Source organism: Oryzias melastigma, linkage group LG4, assembly GCF_002922805.2.
Source record: "Oryzias melastigma strain HK-1 linkage group LG4, ASM292280v2, whole genome shotgun sequence".
NCBI classification, from domain to species: domain Eukaryota; kingdom Metazoa; phylum Chordata; class Actinopteri; order Beloniformes; family Adrianichthyidae; genus Oryzias; species Oryzias melastigma.
Window position 1 is genome coordinate 6,936,522 of NC_050515.1, and position 23,410 is coordinate 6,959,931.

The 23,410-nt window shown below is 34.7% G+C and overlaps 2 protein-coding genes and 1 long non-coding RNA gene across 15 annotated transcripts in view; 1 reads left to right on the forward strand and 2 right to left on the reverse strand.

The window, feature by feature from the left end:
* zfr2 (zinc finger RNA binding protein 2) overlaps positions 1-4,953 on the reverse strand; it is a 24,207-nt gene extending 19,254 nt beyond the window's left edge. For 2 of the 12 annotated variants that reach the window (XR_002919959.2, XM_024278695.2), the window contains exons 1-4: positions 4,656-4,953; positions 1,764-2,010; positions 774-891; positions 266-493 (exon numbers count right to left, since the gene is read on the reverse strand). Coding sequence is in view for 11 of the 12 variants with exons in the window: in XM_024278695.2 (XP_024134463.1) it covers positions 266-493; positions 774-891; positions 1,764-2,010; positions 4,656-4,768 (706 nt within the window). In the remaining variant the exon portion in view is untranslated. Of the gene's footprint in view, positions 1-265; positions 494-773; positions 892-1,763; positions 2,011-4,641 lie in introns of all 12 variants that reach the window. The other 10 variants (XM_024278703.2, XM_024278702.2, XM_024278701.2 and 7 more) reach the window with 10 other exon arrangements.
* Positions 4,954-5,063: 110 nt separating this feature from the next.
* atcaya (ATCAY kinesin light chain interacting caytaxin a) lies at positions 5,064-22,864 on the forward strand. 2 transcript variants are annotated; one of them, XM_024279051.2, is made up of 13 exons: positions 5,064-6,114; positions 8,902-8,986; positions 12,311-12,369; positions 12,447-12,692; positions 14,202-14,375; positions 14,455-14,557; positions 14,654-14,785; positions 16,215-16,301; positions 18,305-18,403; positions 18,587-18,622; positions 18,747-18,815; positions 18,927-18,989; positions 21,534-22,864. In XM_024279051.2, the coding sequence occupies exons 2-12, from the start codon at positions 8,910-8,912 to the stop codon at positions 18,955-18,957; spliced, it is 1,113 nt and encodes a 370-aa protein (XP_024134819.1). In that variant the 5' UTR covers positions 5,064-6,114; positions 8,902-8,909; the 3' UTR covers positions 18,958-18,989; positions 21,534-22,864. The 2 variants fall into 2 exon arrangements, with proteins under 2 accessions (XP_024134819.1, XP_024134821.1); XM_024279053.2 differs by lacking the exons at positions 5,064-6,114; positions 8,902-8,986 and adding an exon at positions 10,718-11,355.
* LOC118598652 lies at positions 12,239-14,896 on the reverse strand. Its single transcript, XR_004947721.1, has 2 exons — positions 14,697-14,896; positions 12,239-12,718 (listed from the first exon to the last, which is right to left on the reverse strand). It is a non-coding gene; the product is annotated as an uncharacterized LOC118598652 (long non-coding RNA).
* Positions 22,865-23,410: the final 546 nt, after the last annotated feature.

Below are 23,410 nucleotides of genomic sequence, written 5' to 3' on the forward strand. Positions count from 1 at the left end.
AACTCAGCTTCCTAAAGTCATAAATTTGACTTTTTTTCTCATAAATTTACGTTTTAAAGTCATAATTTTAGAAAAAGGGTTTGCTTGTAAAATGGCCCTAATACTACGTTGTGTATTTTTGATTAAAAAACAGATTCATTCATCTCCAGCAATATCTCTTTTAGTAAAACATAAACTGATCTTTTAATGCATTGGTATTCTGCGTCAGTGTTTTAATTTATACACTGAAGCTGGACTTGAGTTCTTGTGCAGAGCGAGATCTCACCTGAGTAGGAAGTGGCTGCGACTGTGGAGCTAAACGTGGAGCCGAGGGTGTAGGAGGAAATGGGCGCCGGGGGCTGTTGGACACTGGTGGCCACCGGATAGATGTTGTAGCTGGTGGACACGGAGCTGGAGGGAACCAGCGGCTTCAGGGCAGTCACCTGCCTCTGGGCTGGAGGAGGCTGGTTATAAATAGTGGAGGACGCTGGACTGTAAGCACTTTTCACTCCTGCTGGGGAGAAAATGGGGACAGAAAATGAGAAAAGTTTTAGGAAAAACAAACTCAAACACTCCAATGATTTGTGATGACTAGCTGCTCATTTTTCTAATAAAAGTTCAATCCTTAAAAGTGTTTAAAGTATTATTTACGAAACAGCTGCTGTTACAAGGATGTGCTAACGTTAATAAAGAGCAGGTTCCTTTCCGCTCATCCTAAAGAGTTCTTTCTCACCCTAGTACAAAGGTCTTGTTTGAGAAGAATCTGCATAGAACAGGTAAATGAGGCGACTCACCGCTCTGATAGTAGTTATCTGTGTGCGTCCGCTGAGCTGAGGCTATGCTGGTCTGGTAGTACTGTTTGTTGTCGTAGGTTGTGACAGCAGCAGGACGCCCATAGTTGTAGTTGTCCTGCTGGTGTTGGTAGAAGAGCATCATTTATGACTGTGTGATTATGAATTCAGAAATTTTTAAAAGTCAAAATAAATAATTTTCAGACAACATTAAATGATCCTGATGAAATATGAAGCTGCAGGTCTGACATGTTGATGGCACGAAACAATATTCAGAAATATTTGAACCTCATTTGAAGATGCGACCCGCCCCCTTTTGAACCCCCTTCATTGGCTGAGCGGCTGCTACATGCCCCTCCCCCTCTTCCGTTGCTCAGAGCTACACTAACGACACTTTTTACAAAATGGTAGCTTTTCTGTAAGATTTATCTCCATAGCAACCATAATATTTTTTGGTCGGCTTCTTGTGACAAACAGATCTATGCAATTTTTAGAAAAATCTACAAAAGTACATTTTTTGATTTCCTTAGCAACAAAGGTTTTTTATTAACCACGCCCACATTCTTAATATGTTCATATCATATGTGACATCATTTTGTTCAGCTTGAGCCAGGGATTTATGCCTTAAATGTTAAAAATAATCTGGTAAAAAATGTGTCCGCAGCAGTTCACCGTTCAAAATCAACAAATCTTTAAAGCAACATTTTTTTTTAGGACTTTACAGATTTTGGAACGCTCATTCACCGGGTCAAATTATTGCTCAAAGAAAACAAATACTTTTAGCTGAGTCAGCAGAAATTTCAGTGAAGTTTTTGCTACCCCCACAATACTAATATTCTGAGCCAAATAATTTATGTATTGACTTTTAACAACATTCTGATAAAAAATGTGCAAGCTAGCTTTAATCGCAACAGTTGCAAACTCGCTGTTCAAAATCTACAAAGATAAGAAAGTACATTTTCAACGTGCAGCAAGAAGCAAAATGAGACTGACCATGTCTGAGTATACCTGGTACGTCTGTGGGGTGGTGGTTGGCTGAGGTGGGTCTGGCTGTCTGTAGGTGAAGTCGGGGGGCGCCTGGTGGCTCTGGTAGGTGGGGTAAGGGGACGAGGCAACAGGCCGAGCAGCTTGAACTGAAGCTGGAGAGTAGGACGCCGTCACCACATGGGCCACGGCTGAGGCCTGCTGGACACTGTAGGCGGCTGTGGAGGGGAGGGAGTAGGAAGGGGGAGGCTGGGTACTACAGGTACGTAAAAAGGTTGTGGAAGAGACAGGTAAAATCAATGGTTTTGTAACGTATTTAGTTCTGATTTTTAGGTGAAAAAGTGGAATAAATCACCTTATTTGATAAGGTTTTCCTTAAAACAATATTTAAAACATTAATGAAGCACAGCAAATGACTATTTAAAGACAAATATAACAAAAAAAAGAGATTTATCAACAAATAACATAGTTTTATACTAAAAAGCCAAACTTTTTAAAAAGCAAAAGAGATAGAGAGCAGCTGCCTTTGGACAAAAAACAAGTTTTTGCTTAAACGTTTTCTCAGAGAAGTTGGAATATTTTGCATAATTTGTATCTTTCCATACTTGAAAAATATAAATGATCTATTAAAATTAATTTAAAATAATCCCAGATCAATAAGAAGAGAAACCTTCAAGGTATAAATGAGGGTCAACAAAGGAAATCTTTGGAAGAACATCGAGATGTTTAATTCTCCACATAAAGACAAAAGTTCTCATCAAATAACATCAAATAAAAATGCAGGATCACTAAATTAAAAAAAATAAAAAAATTCTCCCAATGACATTTTTTCACTTCAAAAAAATACAAATATATACCATGTAGACATTAAAAAAGTACGGCAGCAAAACAGTAATTTTTCCATGATTCTCTTCTTCAAGTTGATCAAAACGTAGATGCAGAAGCATTTATAGTAACAATGATTTAGTTATCCAAATGCCAAAATAAGGGAATGATTTTGTAAAATGGACACAAACAAAAAACAAAACAATGGTTCGTATTAACTTGAAACCCAACCAGGGATGAGATCCAAACTGATGAGCTATCAGTATCTCACTCGCTTTCAGCTCCAGGAACACAAGGACAAAGCTAAAATTAAACTGCACCTTCAGGTCACAGGAGTGCTGTGGAGGAACTCACAACAAGACCCAGAAAAAATAACACAACTACAATGATCAACACAAAGCATAGAGAGAGAAACAGTGTAGCGGCTGGACAGGATTCCAGACTTCCAGAATATTTATTTAGTATTTGATGCATTTGATGCAACTGTGTCTGACATGATGACTGCAACCAACGACTCGTTCTCTTGAATATTCTGTTGGATTTTAAGGACAAGATTTGACAGCCTGCGATCATGAAGGGTCGGTTTAGCATCGAGTTCTGAGGTCATTTAAAGACTCACTCTGGTGAAAACTGTTTTTAAAATGTTCTGGCATTTCTCTCATGATGAAGGATATATATACAAACAGTATAATCAATGACTACAAATCTATATAGTATTAATAACAATAGTGTTATGTTCTTAAGGTATGGGATTCATTTAATGCTGGTTGAGGTTGTATTTGTAAAATTTTGTGTCTTTCCCAATCTTCATTTATCGTATACCAAATCGGCAGAATATTTAGTATTTTTCTTTTTAACTGATTGATTTATTGATTTGTTTAAGAGGGGCAGATAAAATAAGTTTTTTCTTCTTTCTGTCCCCTTTTCATTTTTTTTATTTTTTGTTTCCATCATGTTTGAGTTTACAACTCAATGTTATATTGTATGTTTTTCCCTATAAATGAATTAAAAAATAAATCTTGGTGAAAACAACCCAGGCAAATTAGTCACAAATTGACTGGAAAATTAAAAGTAAAAGAAAATCAAGAAATGTAAGCAAAAAAAAAATCCAACACACCCTTATAAAAATACCTTATTATCCATAAAAAATAAGTTTGTTAAACACAGTTTTATTAATTGCTCAAAAGGGTACACAATTTACATAACCCCATCCCTCGATTCTGTTTATTTTTATCAGAAAGCAAAGACAGAGGAAAAGATAAGGGAATTGTTAACATTTAAATGGACAATAAAGATTCATTTATTCAAATATTCCTGTTTGTTTACAGACTTTTAGAAGCTTCATCATCTAGCACCACAGACATATTAAGATTAAACGTTTGTGAACAAACCATCTCCTGAGGACTGAAGTTCTGTACACAGATGTGAAAAACCAGTTTGTCAAGTAAATTGGATGGAAGCCACAGCAGAAGAAGACATGAAATGTGTTGTTAATTAACCACAAAATAAACGCATTTGAGATTAAAACCACATTAATAAAGTCTGATATCAAAGATTCCCCTAAAAAAATGTAATTTATTTGTAATTACAAATGTTTTTAATAAGACAAACAAAGGTTTTGAATGTAAACTCCGTCAAATCAGCCTTGAGGCTTCGTAAATGCTTGACCGGGACTGTCCCTAATCCTAAACGCCGGCCAAAATCTCACCTCGCGCGCACCAACTCTTTCACCTCAACGAGCCCGCTAATCCTCTCTGAAACTGTCCGTTTCCTTCACGCTGCGATACAGCGTTCAGTAATGTCACCGGACACTTATTGTCACTTTTCTACAGAGGACGCCTCGGTTTATCCGAGAGGTTTCTATCCTCTCGCCTGTGAGGTCGGCCCGGGAACTCTGTGAGCTAATGCTAGCCCACCGCTCAAACCAGCGGGTCAAGCTAGCCCAACTGCCGGACCAGCCTTCACTGCTAGAGCCCCAAATCCCCAAAAGTTACCACGTCTCTTCATGTACATCACAAAAACATGCACATGGGATACAAGGCACAAAATGACAACAACGTACATCACGTGAATTACCTGTACTGTGGACCGGCACCATGTGTGAAGCCAAAATAGTTGCTTGCAGCCATTTTAGCATCCCCGGTACAGCGTAGTACTGGAGACAGCAATGAAGCAACTACAGTCGGCATCAAGAGATCTCACCCCCACGCTGCTAAACCTCACCATAGCGCTGCTTATTACTAACCCTAAATGTGACATTTTGCTATATATTTGTATTTTAATGTTTTTTATTTCTTTTTAATGTTATCTTTTACAATAAAATTGCTTTCCTATTTTGTTTTTGTCATTTTATTTCAATTGCTTTGCTAGTTTGAGCGAAAGCGGAAGTTGATGACAGGGTAACCTCTTATGTTGCTCCCACATCTCGGTTGCTGAATGTTTGTCTGATCTGTGACTCGAATTTAAAAAACAAAAAAACAAGTCCAACTCAGGAAGAAGTATGTTTATTATTATTCACATTATTCATATTATTATTATTCATATTATTATTGTTATTATTATTATTATTATTATTATTATTATGTTTAATAGATCATCTGTTTTCCCCATTTTTTATTTGATGCATTTTTATTTTTTATTATTATTTTTCCAAAACGAACCAAGTATCCACCAAGAGAAACCATAAAAAATAATATTTTTTGTTGGATTAAAAGTGGAAGAGATGTTAAAAAATCTACATATAGTTAGGTATTATTGGAACAGTATATTGCCTCGGGAACATATATTAGATTCTATTGGCTGAGTACAAGTCAAGTGACTGAATAATTCAAACGGGAGATGGTGGTATGAAAGAGCCAAGGGCAAAGACACAGAGAGGGAGCACAGGGGCTCTGATGGAGATAGATGCTGTTGCCAGGAAACAGCAGCCACATAAACGTCCACTGAATACAGCAGCAGGATTACCCACAGGGTTGAACAGACTCAGAGACTAATGCTCATTTTTCTCAAGTTGCTTGCAGGAAAACACACATTTTTTTGTGGATATTTTTGGATACAGAAAACAATCTTGGTGAAAGGATGTATGGATTCACATTAGGAGGAAAGGAAAGATGGAGGGGGAAAGGGAGGTCATGACTGCCAGAGCAGATGCATTCCTCTTAAAGGGATTTTGTGTCTTGGTGGTTGGAAGAAGAAGCCGAGAGGCAGACTGTCGACTTCGCTGAAAATCTTTCCCACACCAAAGGTGGCCGCGGCCAGAGGAGGGGAGGGGGGAGGACAGAACAGAGGTTCCTCCTGTCTTCAGACACCTGCTGCTGGCTGAGCTGCTGAGACTGAGGACGCTGTGTCTGTGCATGGGTATATTAGTGTGCATTAATAAAAGAGAAAGAGGAGGGAATTCACACTGGTGTGTCCGTTGATGTGGAGGATTGGGACTTTTTCTTTCTGTCGTGAAGCATCTAAGACTGCAGAGGAGAGACACGATTACGCAGGCACGCCTCAAAGACACAATCTGAGGGGATCTTGTGTTGCTCACGTGAGTAAAGAAACTGAATTTATATCCTTAGGTTTTCTACGCCTGGTAACATCACTGTCCATTAGCATGTCAAATCCTCTGCTCCGGTGGTTGTCCTAGTTGAGGTGACCTAGAAAGCTATTTTAATGGGCTGGAGAGGCGCAGCACATTACATGGAGGCTGATTTAACAGGAAGAAAAATACATTTTTTTGTTTATATGTTTTTTAATGGAAAGCTTAGAGTGCAAATTGTTATAGATCCTTGTTTTGATTTTTGTGCATGTTTACGTCATAGGTTGCAGCCATTCTTACAAGTCACTATATTCTATTAGTTGTTTGGGATTCTGCAGCTGAATACCTGTCCCAGACCATTCTATTCTTTTAATGGTATAAAAGGCGGCACATGGCAGAGCAGGTGGAAACTTCAAACACTGAAGTTTTGCTAGTCAGAGCAGGATGCGTGACCGCTTAAAGCATTAGCAAACACATATATAAATATTTGGTTTGCAGGTCAAACAGGTCATTCATTCCCTCTGCCATCAGACTGCACAACTCCTCTGTATGTCCAGACCAGGGCTCTGCAACCTGCGGCTTCTTTACTCTTCCACCGCGTCTCTCTGACAAAAAATATTAAATTAAATTGTAGTTATTTTAAAAACCAATAACTTTTTGAGCATAAATGTAATTTTAGTTAGACAGGTATGTCAATTTGTGGCTTCTATATCAATAAAATAAACAGTGAAATTTTAAACAGCACTAAATTTAGCAAACAACCAGCAAATGAACAGATTTTAAAAAATTGAAAAAATTGAAAGTACATATTTATATAAGAGGATAAGAACACGCCAATGTAAACGTTAGTAATAACAGGATAAACTGGAAAAGTTGTATTACCTCGAAGATGCTAGTGGGAGTGCTGAATGTGGTCGCTGAAGATGGTTTGAAAAGTACCAAAAGTGTAAGCATGAATGTGCTGATTGTTTTGATACCAAACTTGAAGAATTTGCAGAAAGTGCACAAAGAATTTGAAGAATTTCTTAAAAAATTTAAAAAATTGCATTAAATTTCAAAAATCGTAAAATGTATTAATACCAAAAGTACAAACACAAATGTCAAGAACGTGCTGATTGTTTTGATTGTTAGGTTTCAAAGTGCATTTTTACGGAGCTGAAGAATTATATCAATTGCAATATTCTTATGAATTTGGAAGATTTTGTTGTTTTACTTTTGAACATCAACGCATTGGTGCAATTGGCTCTAAAATGAGAACAAAAGTCACAATTTTGAAATAAAAATTGCAAAAGAATTTGCATAAAAAATGTAAAAATTAACTTTCAATCAATGTTAAAGTACATTTTTGATTCAGCAGTATTTCTTTCTGTTATGAGGTGAATTACAAAACACTCCACACACCTGCGCCTGTTCTGGCCCTTCTGCCAAATTTTAGAACCTTTTTGGATCACGAGTCAAAAAGTTTGCTTACGCCTGGCGTAAAATTTAAAAAAACTGCACAATATATAAATTGTAAAAGTGCAAGCAGGAATATCCTGAACATTTTGATAACAGGATTGATTAAGTTTCAAAAGTGCACAAAGTTTTTGAAGGATTTGAGGAATTTTGCATTCATTTTCAATGGGGTGAAAAATTGTGTAAATTCTTCAAAATCATAAAATATATCAATACAAAAAGTACAAACAGTAATATTTTCAACAAGCTAAACTTTTATTGCTGAAATTGCTGAAAGTGTGATTGAGTTTACCAAAAAAAATGTAAAGAAGCAGCAAAATGATCATAGTTTACTTTTAAAAGAAATTAACAGTACCCATTTTCAAAAGTAAACTATATAATTTTTAGAAAAAAATGAATTTTTTCTTTATGTTTTTTTTTTTTTAATCATACCAAAAAAGTTAATTTTTCTGTAGCATAAAATGAACACAAATACAAAGAGTTGGCTCCATCTGGGTTTTAGTTTGGGGACAAATCGTCCCAAATGGCTCTTTTAGTGCTGAAGGTTGCAAACCTCTGAAATAGACTATCAAAATTTGCAGTTATTTATTTATCTTTTTTTTGTTTGCAGTGATATTTGGTGAGCTGTGATTCGTTTTGAATTTGTGTTTGTGTTTAATTCATTGTGAATTTCTCCTTGTTAGATAAAATAAAGTTCAATTCAATCACTATTAAACCTTCAAAATTTAAGAGGACTTTTTTGTACGCTTAAAGTGTTGACAAAACTTCACCACTGCAGACTGTCTCATCACAATCTTAACACAAATTGGTAAAAAAAAAAAAAAAATCTGGTTGTCAAATAATAATAATCCAGGTTATTCCCACACTTTCTTTGCATTCCCCTTTTTCAGATTTAGTTGCTCTCATTGTTATTTTTGGGAGAACAGACTTCTAAAACCGAACTTTCTCTATTGTGATTCGACCATCAGCATGAATGAAGATCAAACGGGTTGCAGTGTGGCAGGATTACAGTGCAGTGAAGGAGGATTAATCTGGAATCTCCACACCGCCCTCTGGAATTTCACTCTTTTTCCGTATTACTTGACTTTGAGAAAAACTGAGCCCAGAAAATGAGTTCAGTCATAATAAGTCACAAGCCCGTCACATGGACGGCCCTGAGCAGGAATCTGAAGACCACGTGACTTTTGGTAATTTCACCCTTTAAATAATAATCAAAGAGCAGATTATTTGGTTTAAATATGATGGTTTTTTCACTTTTGTTGTTGAAAATGGCTGCATGTTGGTCGCTTGTTTACCCCTTCCTCCTGTAAATACTCACCAAATGTTTTTCTGCCCTCCCAGGCCCACAGATGGGCACTACAGAGGCCACTCTGCGAATGGAGAACATGGAGGTGAAAGATGAGTGGCAGGATGAAGACTTCCCCAGGTTTGACTTTTTATGGAGAGAAAATAGACTCACCTCGATTTGTGTGTGCGCCATTTTTGATTTGTGCGTAACTTTGGAATTGTGTGTGCGTAATTCTTGATTTGTTCGTAACTTTTGGCTTGTGTGTGCTCAATTCTTGATTTGTGTTTAACTTTTGGCTTGTGTGTGCTCAATTCTTGATTTGTGTTTAATTTTGGAATTGTGCGTCAATAATTCTTGATTTGTGTGTAACTTTAGGTTTGTGTGTGCGTAAATCTTGATTTGTGTTTAATTTCGGATTTGTGCGTGAGTAATTTTTGATTTGTGCGTAACTTTATAATTGAAGGGACGTAATTCTTGATTTGTGTAAAACTTCGCATTTGTGAGTGAGTAATTCTTGATTTGTGCACAACTTTGAATTTGTTTATGTGTAGTTCTTGATTTGAAACTCATACAACACATTTTGTGTACGACTTTGTGTACTTGCAATTGTGTGTTCACATGTGTGAAAATTACAGAAAAAAAAATACAAAATACTATTTCCACATGGAGAATTTAAAATTCCAAAAGCTTGAAACTAACTTAACAAATCTTTTAAAATTATGCACAAATGGTTTGTTACGCACACAAAATTGCATTTATACACAAATCTGATGTGAGACTCTTTTATGGAGCGAAAATAGTATCACCCCAATTTGTGCGTGCGTAATTCTGGATTTTTGTGTAACTGTGGAATTGTGTGCGTGTAATTCTTGATTTGTAAGTCATGAAACACATTTTGTGTATTACCTTGTGTACTTGCAATTGTGTGTTCACATGTACAAAAAAAATACAATATACAATTCATACATGCACAATTAAAATCACAACACACACAGTAAAAAAATCTTTAAAAATTATGCACAAATTGCTTGTTACGCACACATGAAAATGTATTTATGCACAAATGTGAAGTCAGACTCTTGATTCTTGATTTGTGTGTAACTTTGGATTTGTGTGCGTAATTCTTAAATTTGTAACTCATATAACGCATTTTGTGCATAACTTTGTGTACTTGCAATTGTGTTTTCACAAGGACAAAAATTACAAAATAAAAAAAAAAATACAAAATTCAATTTACACAAGCACAGCTTAAAATTCCAACAGCTTGTAACGAACTTAACATATACACTTTTAAAAATGACACATGAGTCGCTTGTTACGCACACACAAAACTGCATTTATACACAAATCTGACTCTTTTATGGAAACAAAATAGTATCACCCTGATTTGTGGGTAACTTTGGATTTGTGCGTTCAAAAATATTGATTTGTGCGTAATTTTTGTTTGTATGTGCATAATTCCTAATTTGTAACTCATACAACATATTTTGTGCATAATTTTAGTTAGTTTCAAGATGTTGTAATCATAAGTTTTGCATGTGTATTTAGTATTTTTTTTAATTTCATCATTTTTGTACATGTGAATACACAATTGCAAGTACACAAAGTTATGCACAAAATCTATTGTATGAGTTACAAATCAATAATTGCGCACACACAAACTGGGGTGAGTCTATTTTCTCTCTATACTTTTATGTACCCATCTTTCTGTCGACTAAACACTTCTGTGGAAGCTGTACATTTTCAGTTTTTGTGGAAAGTTGCATATTATATTGGCATTTGTTTGGAAACGTAATTTTTTTCGCTAAATATATTTACGTTATAGAGGCTTTATCCTGGATGTGACAATCCTTAATTTCTTTAGTATTTTGGCTATTTTTTTAGTCATTTTTCATTTATTTATACAATTGTCACATTAAATGTCTGTAATTATTGCATGCTCACTAAGTAGTATGTTGTTTTTTATACATCAGAATGACCCTTAAATTGTATCTGAACATCATGGAAGCTGAAGAAAGACTCACAGCCCTTAAAACTAGAAATAAAAGGAGTACAAACTGCAAAACATTGTTGGAATTTTGCTCTAATAATAGCAGTACTCTGAGAAAGTGTGTGCAGTCAGTGAAATGGAGAGATTTATGGACAAAAGGGCAGTGGGATGATCACCAAACCTGGAGTCCTGCCTCCCCCGTCTTCCCTCCATCCTCATCAAATGAGGAAGCAGGAAGCCAGGGAGCAGGTGCAGCAGCTCTGTGTGAGTGATCTCAGCCTACGTCATGTGATGCACCAGCAGTCGCCCATCAACAACACCATTCAGGAAAATGGTGGAAGACAGAGCCTAAACAGACAGACGGCGGCGAAAAGAAAAGCGGATACTCTGATGATGTTTCCACGGCGAGCTTAGAGGATGAGGGATGACTAAGCAAAACGAGAGCAGGAGGTGTGTCAGGTTAGAGGAGGAATTTGCATCATCTCTCAGCGAAGCAGCTCTGTGATCTAATAAGGAGGTACGATTTTTTCAGTCGGTCTGCAGATAAAAACTATGAGGATTAAAAAGAGATAAGATAAATGAGGTTTCCCGTTTGATAAATGTTCATTTCAGGAGTCTTTAAAACAAAGGAAAAGCTCCTCCAGCCTTCAGAGAATTCGTCTCTGGGGAGTTGAGTCCAACCTGCACAGATTTTTTTGTCTAGTCACACAATATTTGGAAGGTGTGGCTGTTATTTACAGTAAAAGACAATCTGCTAAGCAGCACTGCAGTCTTCTGCATTTTTAACTCATGTTTTCCTTTTGGAAACTCCTTTTAAAGTATGATTTTCACTAAATGTTATTCGTCTTTTTTCGGCAAATATACAGATAATATCAGATTTTTCATGTGTGAATACTGATTTAAAAAAATTATGTAACTCAAGCAGGTTTTTAAGTTTATTTCAAACTAGAAGTATAAAATACAAAAAAGATGACATTGAACAACTGCATTTAAAGTTAAAAAAAATGTTTCTTTCTTTTTTAACTTGATCCAAACTCAGAATTCAAAAATGACCACAAGAGACAAAGATCACGTACACAAAGATGCACAATCAAAAGTTCTCAAAGTGAAAAAATACAGAAAACAAAAACATTGAAAGTTATATTGGTTCATTGAGCCTCAAATTGAGCAGTAGACAGTGGATAAAAAAATACTTTTTTTCTTTATTTTTAATCAAATCATAATTGCATAAAATTTCTATTAAACATTTCTATGCAGTTTATAATTCTGTCTTTATTTTCCATTTTCTTTACATCTCCTTTGTCTGAAAAAATCTTATCTTTCCCAAAGTAGGAAATTAAAAACATTTCCACCATTCTAATTTAAATTAGTTTTTTATTGTAAAATTGCTGTCAAGTTCCTTAAACAGACTCAAAATGAGGTCATTGCTTTTGACACCTGGTCACTCACCTATGGGCTGTTTTTCCCTCCAGACCTCTACCTGAGTACGGAGACATGGATCCCTCTTGTGGACTCACGGACAACAGAATCTGTACGTCTCAAACTCCTCAAACTAAACATTCTCCTCCTGCACCACATGATCTGAAGCTGCTTGTGCTCTCCCTGCAGCTCCTCCCAGCTCCCTGCACGTGACTCCACCTGGAGGAGGGGGCGTGTCCTCAAGTCACCGCAAACGACGCACACTGGTCGCCCCGGAGATGAACTTGTCCTTGGACCAAAGCGAGGGCTCCCTGCTGTCAGATGACTTCCTGGACACTCCAGATGACTTGGACATCAACGTGGATGACATTGACACTCCGGATGACACAGACTCGCTGGAGTTCATCGCCAATGGCAACGACCTGGAGTGGGAAGGTGATGAGGCTAACAGAAATCTGTACCTGTCAAAATTCACATCACTATCATTAGTCTTTTACTTAAGAGTCGAAAAAAAATTTCAACATAATATTGAAAAATACAAATTAAAAACATAAAAAAGTCGGGGATCAAGACAAACAATTACAGCATTTTGTAGAATTCTCTGAGTCTTCGAGTTTGACCTTGAAGATGTTTAATGGTTTCCATTTTTTCTGTAAGATTTTCCAGGTTTTTCCAGGTTTCACAAATGCTTCCTGATCAAACTGATCTTTAATCGTATAAGGAGTGTGTGTGAAGACTTCTCTGTTTACTAAATCCAGCCAAAAAATGCCTAAATAAAACTGAACCAATGGTGCTCCAGTGGAAAGAGAAGGCCATCCCACTCCTTTATACAGTTCGCAGAACGTCACTGCCATGCAACTGGTCACAAACTGTATAGTAAATGTTGTCCAACATTTGAAAAGGTCAAAAAAATACATTTTTTTCTTTAAAAAAGAAACACAACTTATTTTGATTAAAGAAACTCAACATAATTTTCTTCTTTTAAAGAGGAAAACCTTTTTAACCAAAAAATTACAGGTTTAAAAGTGTCATTTTAAAAGTACATTAAAGTACTTGTACAACTAAAACACTTCAACATCCCTTTCAAATGTAGTAACTGGAATATTATTTTATTGGGAAACTACAATAGTTTGGACTTTTCAGCAAATAAACTAACTTTAACTGAAAAGGAGAGGTATGGACTCATTACAATAGGGAAAAATCAATTTGTGATATTTTATGTGCGATATTTGATATATTTAATTCGTTTTTATGAGCGTCCCTCTGTGCTTTACTTTTGTTTTCCTCCTAAACCTCCGACTGTGAGTTGGCAGCACACTGAGTTTCAATGTTCCATCCCTTAAAACACAAATTTTACCAAAAGAAAAGCACCATAAATTTGATGGTAAAAGCAACATGTCTATGATATAGAGTTGCAGTGATCATTAAATACAAAGAATTGTGATGTCAATCCACAATTCCTAAAAAACATTATGTTCCATATAAGAAATTTAGAAAAATTCTAATAAAACAAACAGGAATTGTAAGATACTTTCATCCACAGTGAATAAATCAGAAGAAAACTTAGAGGAGCTGACAAATCAATAAATGGAAAATACAATGTATTTACAATGTCAGAAGTTAAGAAAACAGTCTTCAATGCTGTCTTTTTGAATCTCCTTTGAGATCTCTTCTATTCTATTCTATTCTATTCTATTCTATTCTATTCTATTCTATTCTATTCTATTCTATTCCATTCTATGCTCTACTACTTCCAGTCTTTGTTGATTATAAAAATGATTCAAACTCTTATCTTAAACATCAGATTAAAAGCCGCATCATTAGACTACAAAATATCCCATTTAAGGGTTTTACACATATTATATATTTTTCATGTCACCTACAGACTTTCAGAATAAAATGCACAGTCCTTTTTACATGTAATCCGATTTGTTTCTCGTCCAGATGACGCCCCGGTGGCCTCAGCCAAAGCAAATCCCAGCAACGCGTCTGGAGAGACAGACGGAGATGCAAATGCAAACAACGGGCGGCTGTGGAGGACGGTGATCATCGGCGAGCAGGAGCATCGTATTGACATGCAGGTCATCAGGCCTTACCTTCGTGTCATCACACATGGAGGTCAGTTGTCAGAAAAAAAACAAAAACAGATCAGAGAGCATTTGAGAAACACGTCGTCTTACATTGACTCTCTCCTCAGGTTACTATGGAGAAGGCCTAAACGCTATCATTGTGTTCTCTGCCTGTTACCTGCCTGACAGCAGCTGTCCAGACTATCACTACATCATGGAAAACCTCTTCCTGTAAGTTTTTCTTCTAAACTTTTGACGTTGATCGTTAGTACCCTTATGTATCTGTTCTGATTCATTAAGAGAAGAAATATCTCCTCTGTCCTCCAGATACGTGGTGAGCAGCCTTGAGATGCTTGTGGCTGAAGATTACCTGATCATCTACATGAACGGCGCCACTCCTCGAAATAAGATGCCTGGGATCAGCTGGCTGAAGAAATGCTACCAAATGATTGACAGAAGGTAAAAAAAGGGATATTTTAGAACAGGGGTGTCAAAGTCAATCTCACAAGGGGCTTAACCCCAAAACACATCTTAGGTCGCGGACTGAACACAATAAACATTTATTGAACACTAAAACTACATCACTTTTTAACAAAATTATGAACTAGATATATAGCATTACTTGCAATAATGCTAGTGCTGATAGCTGAAGATGATAAAATTGAATGCTAAAAACTCTGAAGCTAATAGCTGACAATGCTAAAACTAATAGCTGAAAACGCTGAAGCTGATAGCTAGTTAAAATATTAACTAAATGCCAAATTAGCCTAAAAAACATAAAAAAGCAACAAACAGTTAACATGTAAGAGCTAAGCTTCAAAATGTCCTAAAAAACTGAAAAAAGCCTGAATTAGCCAAAACAGCTAACATCTAAATATTAGTCTAAATCCAAAACAGCCTAAAAAATTTAAAAAGAAAAGCCTAAATTAGCCAAAACAGCTAACATCTAAATATTAGTCTAACTCCAAAACAGCCTAAAAAATCTAAAAAGAAAAGCCTAAATTAGCCAAAACAGCTAGCATGTAGTTGAAAAATAGATAAACTTCAGAATTTCCTAAAAAACTGAAAAAAGCCTAAATTAGCCAAAACAGCTAGCATGTAAATATTAGCCTAACTCCAAAACACCCCCCAAAAATGTAAAAAGGAAAGCTTAAACTAGCCAAAACAGCTAGCATGTAGTTGAAAAATAGATAAACTTCAGAATTTCCTAAAAAACTGAAAAAAGCCTAAACTAGCCAAAACAGCTAGCATGTAAATATTAGCCTAACTCCAAAACAGCCCCCAAAAAATTAAAAACAAAAGCTTAAACTAGCCAAAACAGCTAGCATGTGGCTGAAAAAACAGCTAAACTTCAGAATTTCCAAAAAAACTGAAAAAAGCCTGAATTAGCCAAAACAGCTAGCATGTAAATATTAGCCTAGCTCCAAAACCACCCCAAAAATTTAAAAAGAAAAGCTTAAACTAGCCAAACAGCTAGCATATAGCTGAAATATTAGCTAAACTCCAAAATAGCCCAAAAAATTATTAGTCAGTGACAAAATAGTCCAAAAGGGTAGTAGAATACCAATTTTAAAAATGTTTAAACCATAACTATTTTACATGATTATGAATAATAAAAAGGCAGGAATATTATTGCAAAATAAATTATTTAAACCTTAAATAACTTTCAATATTTTATTCTTCATATACATATATTTTGTCAAAACTATGCAGGTTAGAAATAAGCGCAAGATAACATCAGGCCATTAATAACAATAAAATAAAATGATCTGGAGGGCCGAATCCGGCCCCCGGGCCTTTGATACGTGTTTTACAAGAAAACAGTAAAGTCAAAATGTGGCTGTAATTGACAGTTAAAAGGTATTAACTGATCATTGCTTTTGTGCAGATTGAGGAAGAACCTGAAGTCTCTGGTTATCGCTCATCCTACGTGGTTCATACGCACCGTCCTGGCTATTTCCAGACCTTTTATCAGGTAACAAAGGTGCTTTCAAACTGGAGTTACTTGCAGAAACAAAAGACAAACTTATATTTATCTGGATCAGGGAGATGCTTTCAGCTGTGAACTAAATGTCACAAATATGAACTCGAACCAGATTGCAAATTTCCAGTGAATCTTTAATAACCAGCACAGACTGGTTAGTGCTGTCATTCCAGGAGAAAAACTGATGTTAAAAAAAAAAGCTGGGTGTGACGAAACGTGGCTTATCTCATTTTCCAGCTAGCCCGCCTCCACTCCTCTGTTTGCGTCATCGTCCCCCCCGTGAGATGTAGGCAGAGGGCAAAGCTGGGGGGAATAAGCATTTTGAGTTCAATAGATATTTTGTAGGGCTCAGCAACCACTGTTATATCATTGATATTTCTGGAATTATTAAAACCATTTGGTTTAAGATGCAACTGGAAGAAATTTGTAGCTTATTTAGTTTAAAAAAAAACAATATACAAATAAAATATGTATATATTAGAGCAAAAATGACCATTTTTACTGCTACTATTTAAAAATTAAAGACCAAAAATGTTAAAATAGAGAACAAATTGTCCCCGTCCCATATGGGTCCCTGCCCAGATGCAAGTGACCCCAATGACCCAACTCAGGATGGAGTCAACACAGAAAGGGATGGATGCTCAACGTTAAGTCAAGAAAGTAAAGCAAGAAAAGTTTTACAAAATGATTTGAAGTAGATAATCGTTTTCAAGGAAGGAATTTACAAGAATGAAAAAAAACTGATGTTTTCATCAAAAAATGGCTTTTGACTTTTTTTGGAGCTTGAACTACTCAGAGAGCAACTCATTTTTTTCTCTATTTATATGAATTTTCTGAAAGAAAAAAGTTCCCATCCTGTCATTTTTGTGTCACAAAAAGCAAAACTTACACAAAAATATAATTTTTTTCTGCTCAGATATTCTTCAGCAATCCTCTTCTCCACTCTCTTCTTAAAGAGTTTTGACGTTTATTTAGCTCCAAAATACAATCAAAAAATTAAAAATGTTAGATCAAAATGATCATTTTAGTGCCACAATTTGAAGATTAATGACAAAAATGGTTAAAAATAGAGCATAAATTGCCGCTTTGCTAGAGTATCTGTTTTAAAACAATCCCTGCCCAGATGAGCCATTACAGACATAATGTTTTGTCATAACGTTTTGTCAAAAAAGTAAAGCAAAGAAAAAATGTTTTACAAAATGATTAGAAGCAAACAATTGTGTAAGGGAAGGAATTTGTAAGAATCTAAAAAAAAAAAAAACTGATGTTTTCATGAAAAATTGCCTTTTGACTTTTTCTAGAGCTTGATCTACTCAGAAAGCATTTTTTATTATTCTTTTTTCTCTGTTTTGTAGTACTTTATGTGATTTTTTAAAATAATAAAGTGTGACAAGAATAAAACGTATACAAAAATACCAGATTTTCTTTTTCTTTTCAAATATTCTCCAGCAATCATCTTCTCCACTCTTTTCTGAAAGCGTTTTTATTTATTTAACTCCAAATAGCAAAATATAATAAAGAATTAAAAATATTAGAGAAAAAAATATTATTTTTAATGCCACAATTTAAAAAAAATATACAAAAATTGGTAAAATATAGCATAAATTGTGCATTTGAGAGTGTATATGTCTTAAAATAAGTCCCTGCCTGGGTGCAAGTGACCTCAATGACCCATTTTAGCCGACACATGGATGGATGCACAACTTTTTGTGAAAAAAGTAAAGCAAAGAAAAAAAAATAAAAAAAATAATTTGTAAATAATTTACAACAATAAGAAAAAAAATATGTTTTAATGGAAAATTAGATTTTTTTTAATTATGTTTCATTACTTTTTTTCTCTATTTTGAAGTATTTAATAGGAAATTTCTGAAAGAATATAGTTTCCATCTTGTGATTTTTGTGTCACAAAGAACAAAACTAGCTCAAAATTATCAGAATTTATTTTTCTTTTGTGTTTCACCATTGGGTTATTGTTTCCTTGTTGTCCTCCTCAGTGTGAAGTTCATGAATAAAATCCAGTACGTTCACAGTCTGGATGAACTGGCTGAGATCGTCCCCATGGAGCACGTCCACGTCCCTGAATGCGTGGTGCAGTGAGTATCTGTGACCACTAGAGGGAAAAAGAGGCTGCAGGTGGTATCTGCAGAACCTGCTTTCACTCTGCTGAGAAATCTATGTCATATCAAGTATCTAATGTTATTCAGATCAAACAAAATAATTATTTTTACTGCAAAATGACCAAAGCATGAACTGACTGCAGTATTTCTTATGTTCAGATTTGATGAGGAGCGAATAAAAGCGCGAAGAGAAAGGTGATTTTTAAAAGACTTTTTTTTTTCACTCATATTTAACACATTTATCGCTGTAATAACGAACATGTCTGTTTAATGTTGTGACTGATCAACCTCCTGTGTGTCTGCTGTGACTGTACTGAAGGATGGAGCAGGAGCAGCGACAGCAGGAGAAGCAATCAGCGCCACAGGAAGCTGCTAAAAAGTCTGAGAGGTATCACGCTCAACAGGGTTTAAACTCATAAACCGAAGCATTTATTAGAGTTTTTTATTATTATTATTGCTTTTAAATATTTTAAAAGTTTCCGTGCTTCTCATTTTGCAGGCCAAAGTCAGTGATTGTAGATCAAGGATGATGAGTCGGGCCGAGTTTTCTCTGAAAATGAAGGTACTATAAATTTGTGTGATTTTTCCATCTGTGCAGGTTCTTTAGAAATACATCGTCATTTATCTCTGCTCTAAGATAAAATTGATATCATTAAAGGACTGGAAAAACATTGATCCACTCTCAGATACAAGTTTCTGATTTAAAATTACATTATTTTTCACATTTTCTCATCTTTTCTTACAGATTTACATTATATCACCCACATCTTTCTGCTTATTGCAATTCTTAGCTAAACTTTTTATTCCATCATTTTCGTCGTTTATTTCTTATCTTTTGGGCGTCTTCCTTCACTGGTTGTATCTCAGTTTGGCAAACCCTCCTCTTTACTGACCAATACGGTCAACCTGCCCTGTCAAAAAATATTGATCGGTAACGAGGAAAGATGATAACCAGACCCTGAGTACTGATTAGTGTTGACAAAAAGCGGAGAACTGAAATGTCTCAAAAATTACACATAAAGCAGATTCAAAACAAGAAAAACACATTTTACTCTGCAAAAGACAGACAAAGGAAAAGAACACTAATCTTAAAAATAAAATCACTAAAAAGCAGTAAGCATGTCTTTTAATAAGAATCTAGAAATAAGGAGTCCTACAAAAGCATTGAAAAAGGGAAAAATAAAAAAATCCTGTTTTATAGAATTACTTATTATAATTTTTTTGTGCTAATTTTAGGCAAATAAGTGTATTTTATATTGATTGCAGTGACAAAAAACAAGTGGAGCATGTGGAAATGACTCATTTTTAAACAAAATGAAGATACTATTTTTTTACAAGTTGGATAAATTTAATAAAATCTAAATTAGCACTTATTCTTAGATCATAAATCTATTTTTTTAACAAAATAATGACAGTATCTGCCAGTATAACTTGTCAACATCTACTGAACTTTAAATTATCATCCTTAAAAAATAGATTAGATTAGAAATTTCAAGCATTTAAAACAATAATAATGCACAAACAAATACAATCAACAGAGGTTTACATCCATAAAAAGACGTGTCAAACATAAAATAATTACCTATTAAATTATAGATAACTTCAAAGGGAGAGGGAGGAAACAAACTTATATGATTCCATCCTGGCTTAATCCTACCGTTTTGTGATTTGTGATTTTAGTTTTCCAACATGCCAACAACAATTCAGCAAGGACACACAATTGAAAAATACAAAAAACATATTGAAAACACGACATTAACAGAAAAATGGGAACATTTCTAACTAAATTTGGGCATGTTGATCAAGGATTTTTTCTTTTTTTACTTTACCTGCTGGTTAAACAACACATTTTAATACATTTCAGTACGGCATCAAAGAAATAATAATGTTAAATAGATCAACATTTTCGGTATCACCACTATTCTTAACATTGTTGAAAACCTCACACTTTCACACAAAGATTACATACATTGTCCTTAAATTCCACTATACTGTGACCAAGTCACTTTTTGTAAAGTGACAATGATTGCCAGTCTTGCATGAATTATAATTTTCCGGTTCATAACCCCTAAAAATATATTTATACCTTCCCAACACAGATTCAGAATCCTTAAATATCAATAAATCATATGATTAGTAAACAAGCAGACAAAGCACTATTTCAGAATTCTTTAAAGAATATGCAGGTCAAGTATCAAAAATCAAAAATATGTGCATGAATCCAAAATTACAGTGAAAATTTGAGGTTTTTTGAGTCGTAAATCAAGTTTTCCTATTGTCAAGAGTATGGAAAATTTTAATAATAATTTCCTTATTTCTATTCCTAACTCTTAGTGAGACCAAAAAACTTAAGTGTTAAGTTAAAACAACTTCAAATCTGGTTACAAATCTTAAATGTCTAAAAACAAAGTTTTAAATCTTTGCAAAGATCCAATACTTTACTCTGTATCTAAGCAACGCTGCACAAAGCTCCTGTGGTTTTATGTGTTTCCTCCTTCCATCAGCTTCTTGTGTTTAGCTCATTTTAGCACATTTTTATTTCTTTAGTACTGACAGTTTACACAAAACAAGCCCACATCCCATCTGCATCCCTAACAAAAACTTTGAACAAAGAGTTCTGGTTTGATCATTACACTACGGATTTTCTCCAAGGCTGCCAACAAAACAGCCCGACCTGTTCTCCTCCTTTGTTGCCGTTTCCTCAAACACATTAGTTGCTTTCCAGAAGGAACAGACAGATCACGTGCGGTGCACAAAAAAACGTCCCGCCCCCTCGGCAGCCTCAACAGCAAAGTCGTAACACGTACTGCACGTAGCATCACGCAAGACCTCTGGCCGTTCATCAACCCATTATTGACTCTGACTGCATTCAGGTGCAGGAAAAGGCACGTCATAGTTTGGTTCCAGCACTTTAACTGCTATAATAAGTGAACATCTACAAGCCGTGACAACAAGAATCACAAACTTAAATGGAAGAAATCCATCAACTTAAACCACTTGTTTAATTCATCAATTTTTAACCTTTTTTCATTCAATTTTGGATATTTAATCTCACACTATTATGCTGATTATTCTTTAAAAACATGTATTTTTTGTGTTTTTCCAGGCATGTTTAACAAGTTCAAACACCATCAACATCCAGCTGACGTATCCGGAAGAATAGACTCCTATTAGAGCCATTTAGATTCTATATCCTCTCTGCTACAACAGACTTCATCCCAACGTGTACAAAGGAAGTGCAATAAAAGCTGAAAACGGCTGAATTTCCTCAGGCCATGTTGAGACATAACATGCAACCTGAATATTATTGAGCTCTTTCTATGATATAACCATTTTTTCACATCCTGTTACATCAAATTGGATAGATTGCACTTTTTTCCCTTGATTTTGAAAACAATGACACAAAAATGAACGTGTCCTAAAGCACAAAAGATCATTACTTTTAGTTTGTAAAAAGTTTATGATGCAAATTGTTATTTTTTCCTCTTTCAATGATATCTTTCATGCTTTTTCATGAAGTTTCAGAATGTGGAATGTCATTTTGGTTGCTATAATGTGCCTTTGTTGCCTTTCTTACATCTTTGCATTTTCTGACCCAGAAAAACTGTTATTAACGTGAGCAACACTTTATTTTTACTGCCACAAAAACTGGCATACGTAGTGAAACAGCAGCTGACATTTCATTTCTTGTAGAACATAAATACAAAAACCAAAAAACACAAATTTACATTAAAATAAATGTAACAACAAAGCAAACAAACATTGCTTTCTTATAATCCAACATTTCTGTAATTATATCAAGATCAGAGGGAAAATGAAAAGGTGAATTAAAAAGTTTTGTTTTCCCGTTTTTTCTTTGTTATTGTCTTCCATCTGTTTAATCTGTAGCAAAAAAGTAAAAATGACAAACCTGCTATTTATGTGGATTTGCACATTTTAGTTCCAATATAACATTTTAAAGATTTCAGAATGTAATTTTTATGTTCAGAAACTTCTTCTTTTTTGATCCATGTTGGAGACAAATATGCATTTGTCAAGTTTTTGGCTGCTTGTGGGGTAAACAAAATGTAGAACATTTCTTTTTATCCTCTTTATAACAAATTGCACTGTTTAATTCAAACTTAGCACTGACAAAAAAAAATTGGTTCCTCTAATGGAGCTTATATTATACATAATTTATCAGATTCTGAATTTTTATTTACATTTTTTTTCTTTACTTGTTGTTGTTTTAAGCAATTTACATTTGAATGAAAAATATGCATTACCCAAAATGCATTTTGACTCATAAAAAGCACTACATTTATACATAGTAAAAGTTCTGTGTCCCTCACTTGTCACCTTTAGCTGTTTGCAAGAGTTTATTAGCTTGTTTTACATATTTTATTAGTGGTCGACATGTTCACTGTAAATATGAATCAATAAATGTCTCCTCCATAACTGTTTTCTCTTGATTATTGACCTGATAAATGAATATGTGTTGTTGCATTTTTAAGAGTAAAAACACATAATATGGCACATGCTTTTAATACAAATTAAATTTAATAAAATAAAATCATTAAACATGTTAAATGTCATAAAAAAGATAAATTTGGATTTTTTTGTTATTATAACAAAGGGAAATTTACAGTTTGTCCACATATTTCCTTTGTTTTACCAAATAAAACAGCAGATAAGATGTTTCAAAGTAAAACAGTTGTAATGTATTATGAAAAAATGAAAAGTAGGCTGTAAATAGGTTTTGATTAACATAAAAAAAGAGTCTTTTGTAGACTTTTCCCAATCAATTCAACTTTATTTATCCCCGAGGTGCAATTCCTCTCAAGGTGCAGACAGTAGCGTGCTGACACAAGAACGAAAGGATGCACAATGAGAGATAATAACACAAGTTGAGTCATTGCATCTGGACTTAAAATTTAACAATTTGAATAAAAAAAAAAAAAAACTTTATTCGTAAATCTTTTTTGGACAATATCAGCCACATCT

Bases quoted from the DNA above. Each gene is read 5' to 3' on its own strand.
- atcaya (XM_024279051.2), top strand. From the start codon at position 8,910: ATGGGCACTACAGAGGCCACTCTGCGAATGGAGAACATGGAGGTGAAA. The intron at 18,404-18,586 runs GTGAGTATCTGT...TCTTATGTTCAG, and splicing joins GTCCCTGAATGCGTGGTGCA to ATTTGATGAGGAGCGAATAA. The intron at 18,623-18,746 runs GTGATTTTTAAA...ACTGTACTGAAG, and splicing joins ATAAAAGCGCGAAGAGAAAG to GATGGAGCAGGAGCAGCGAC.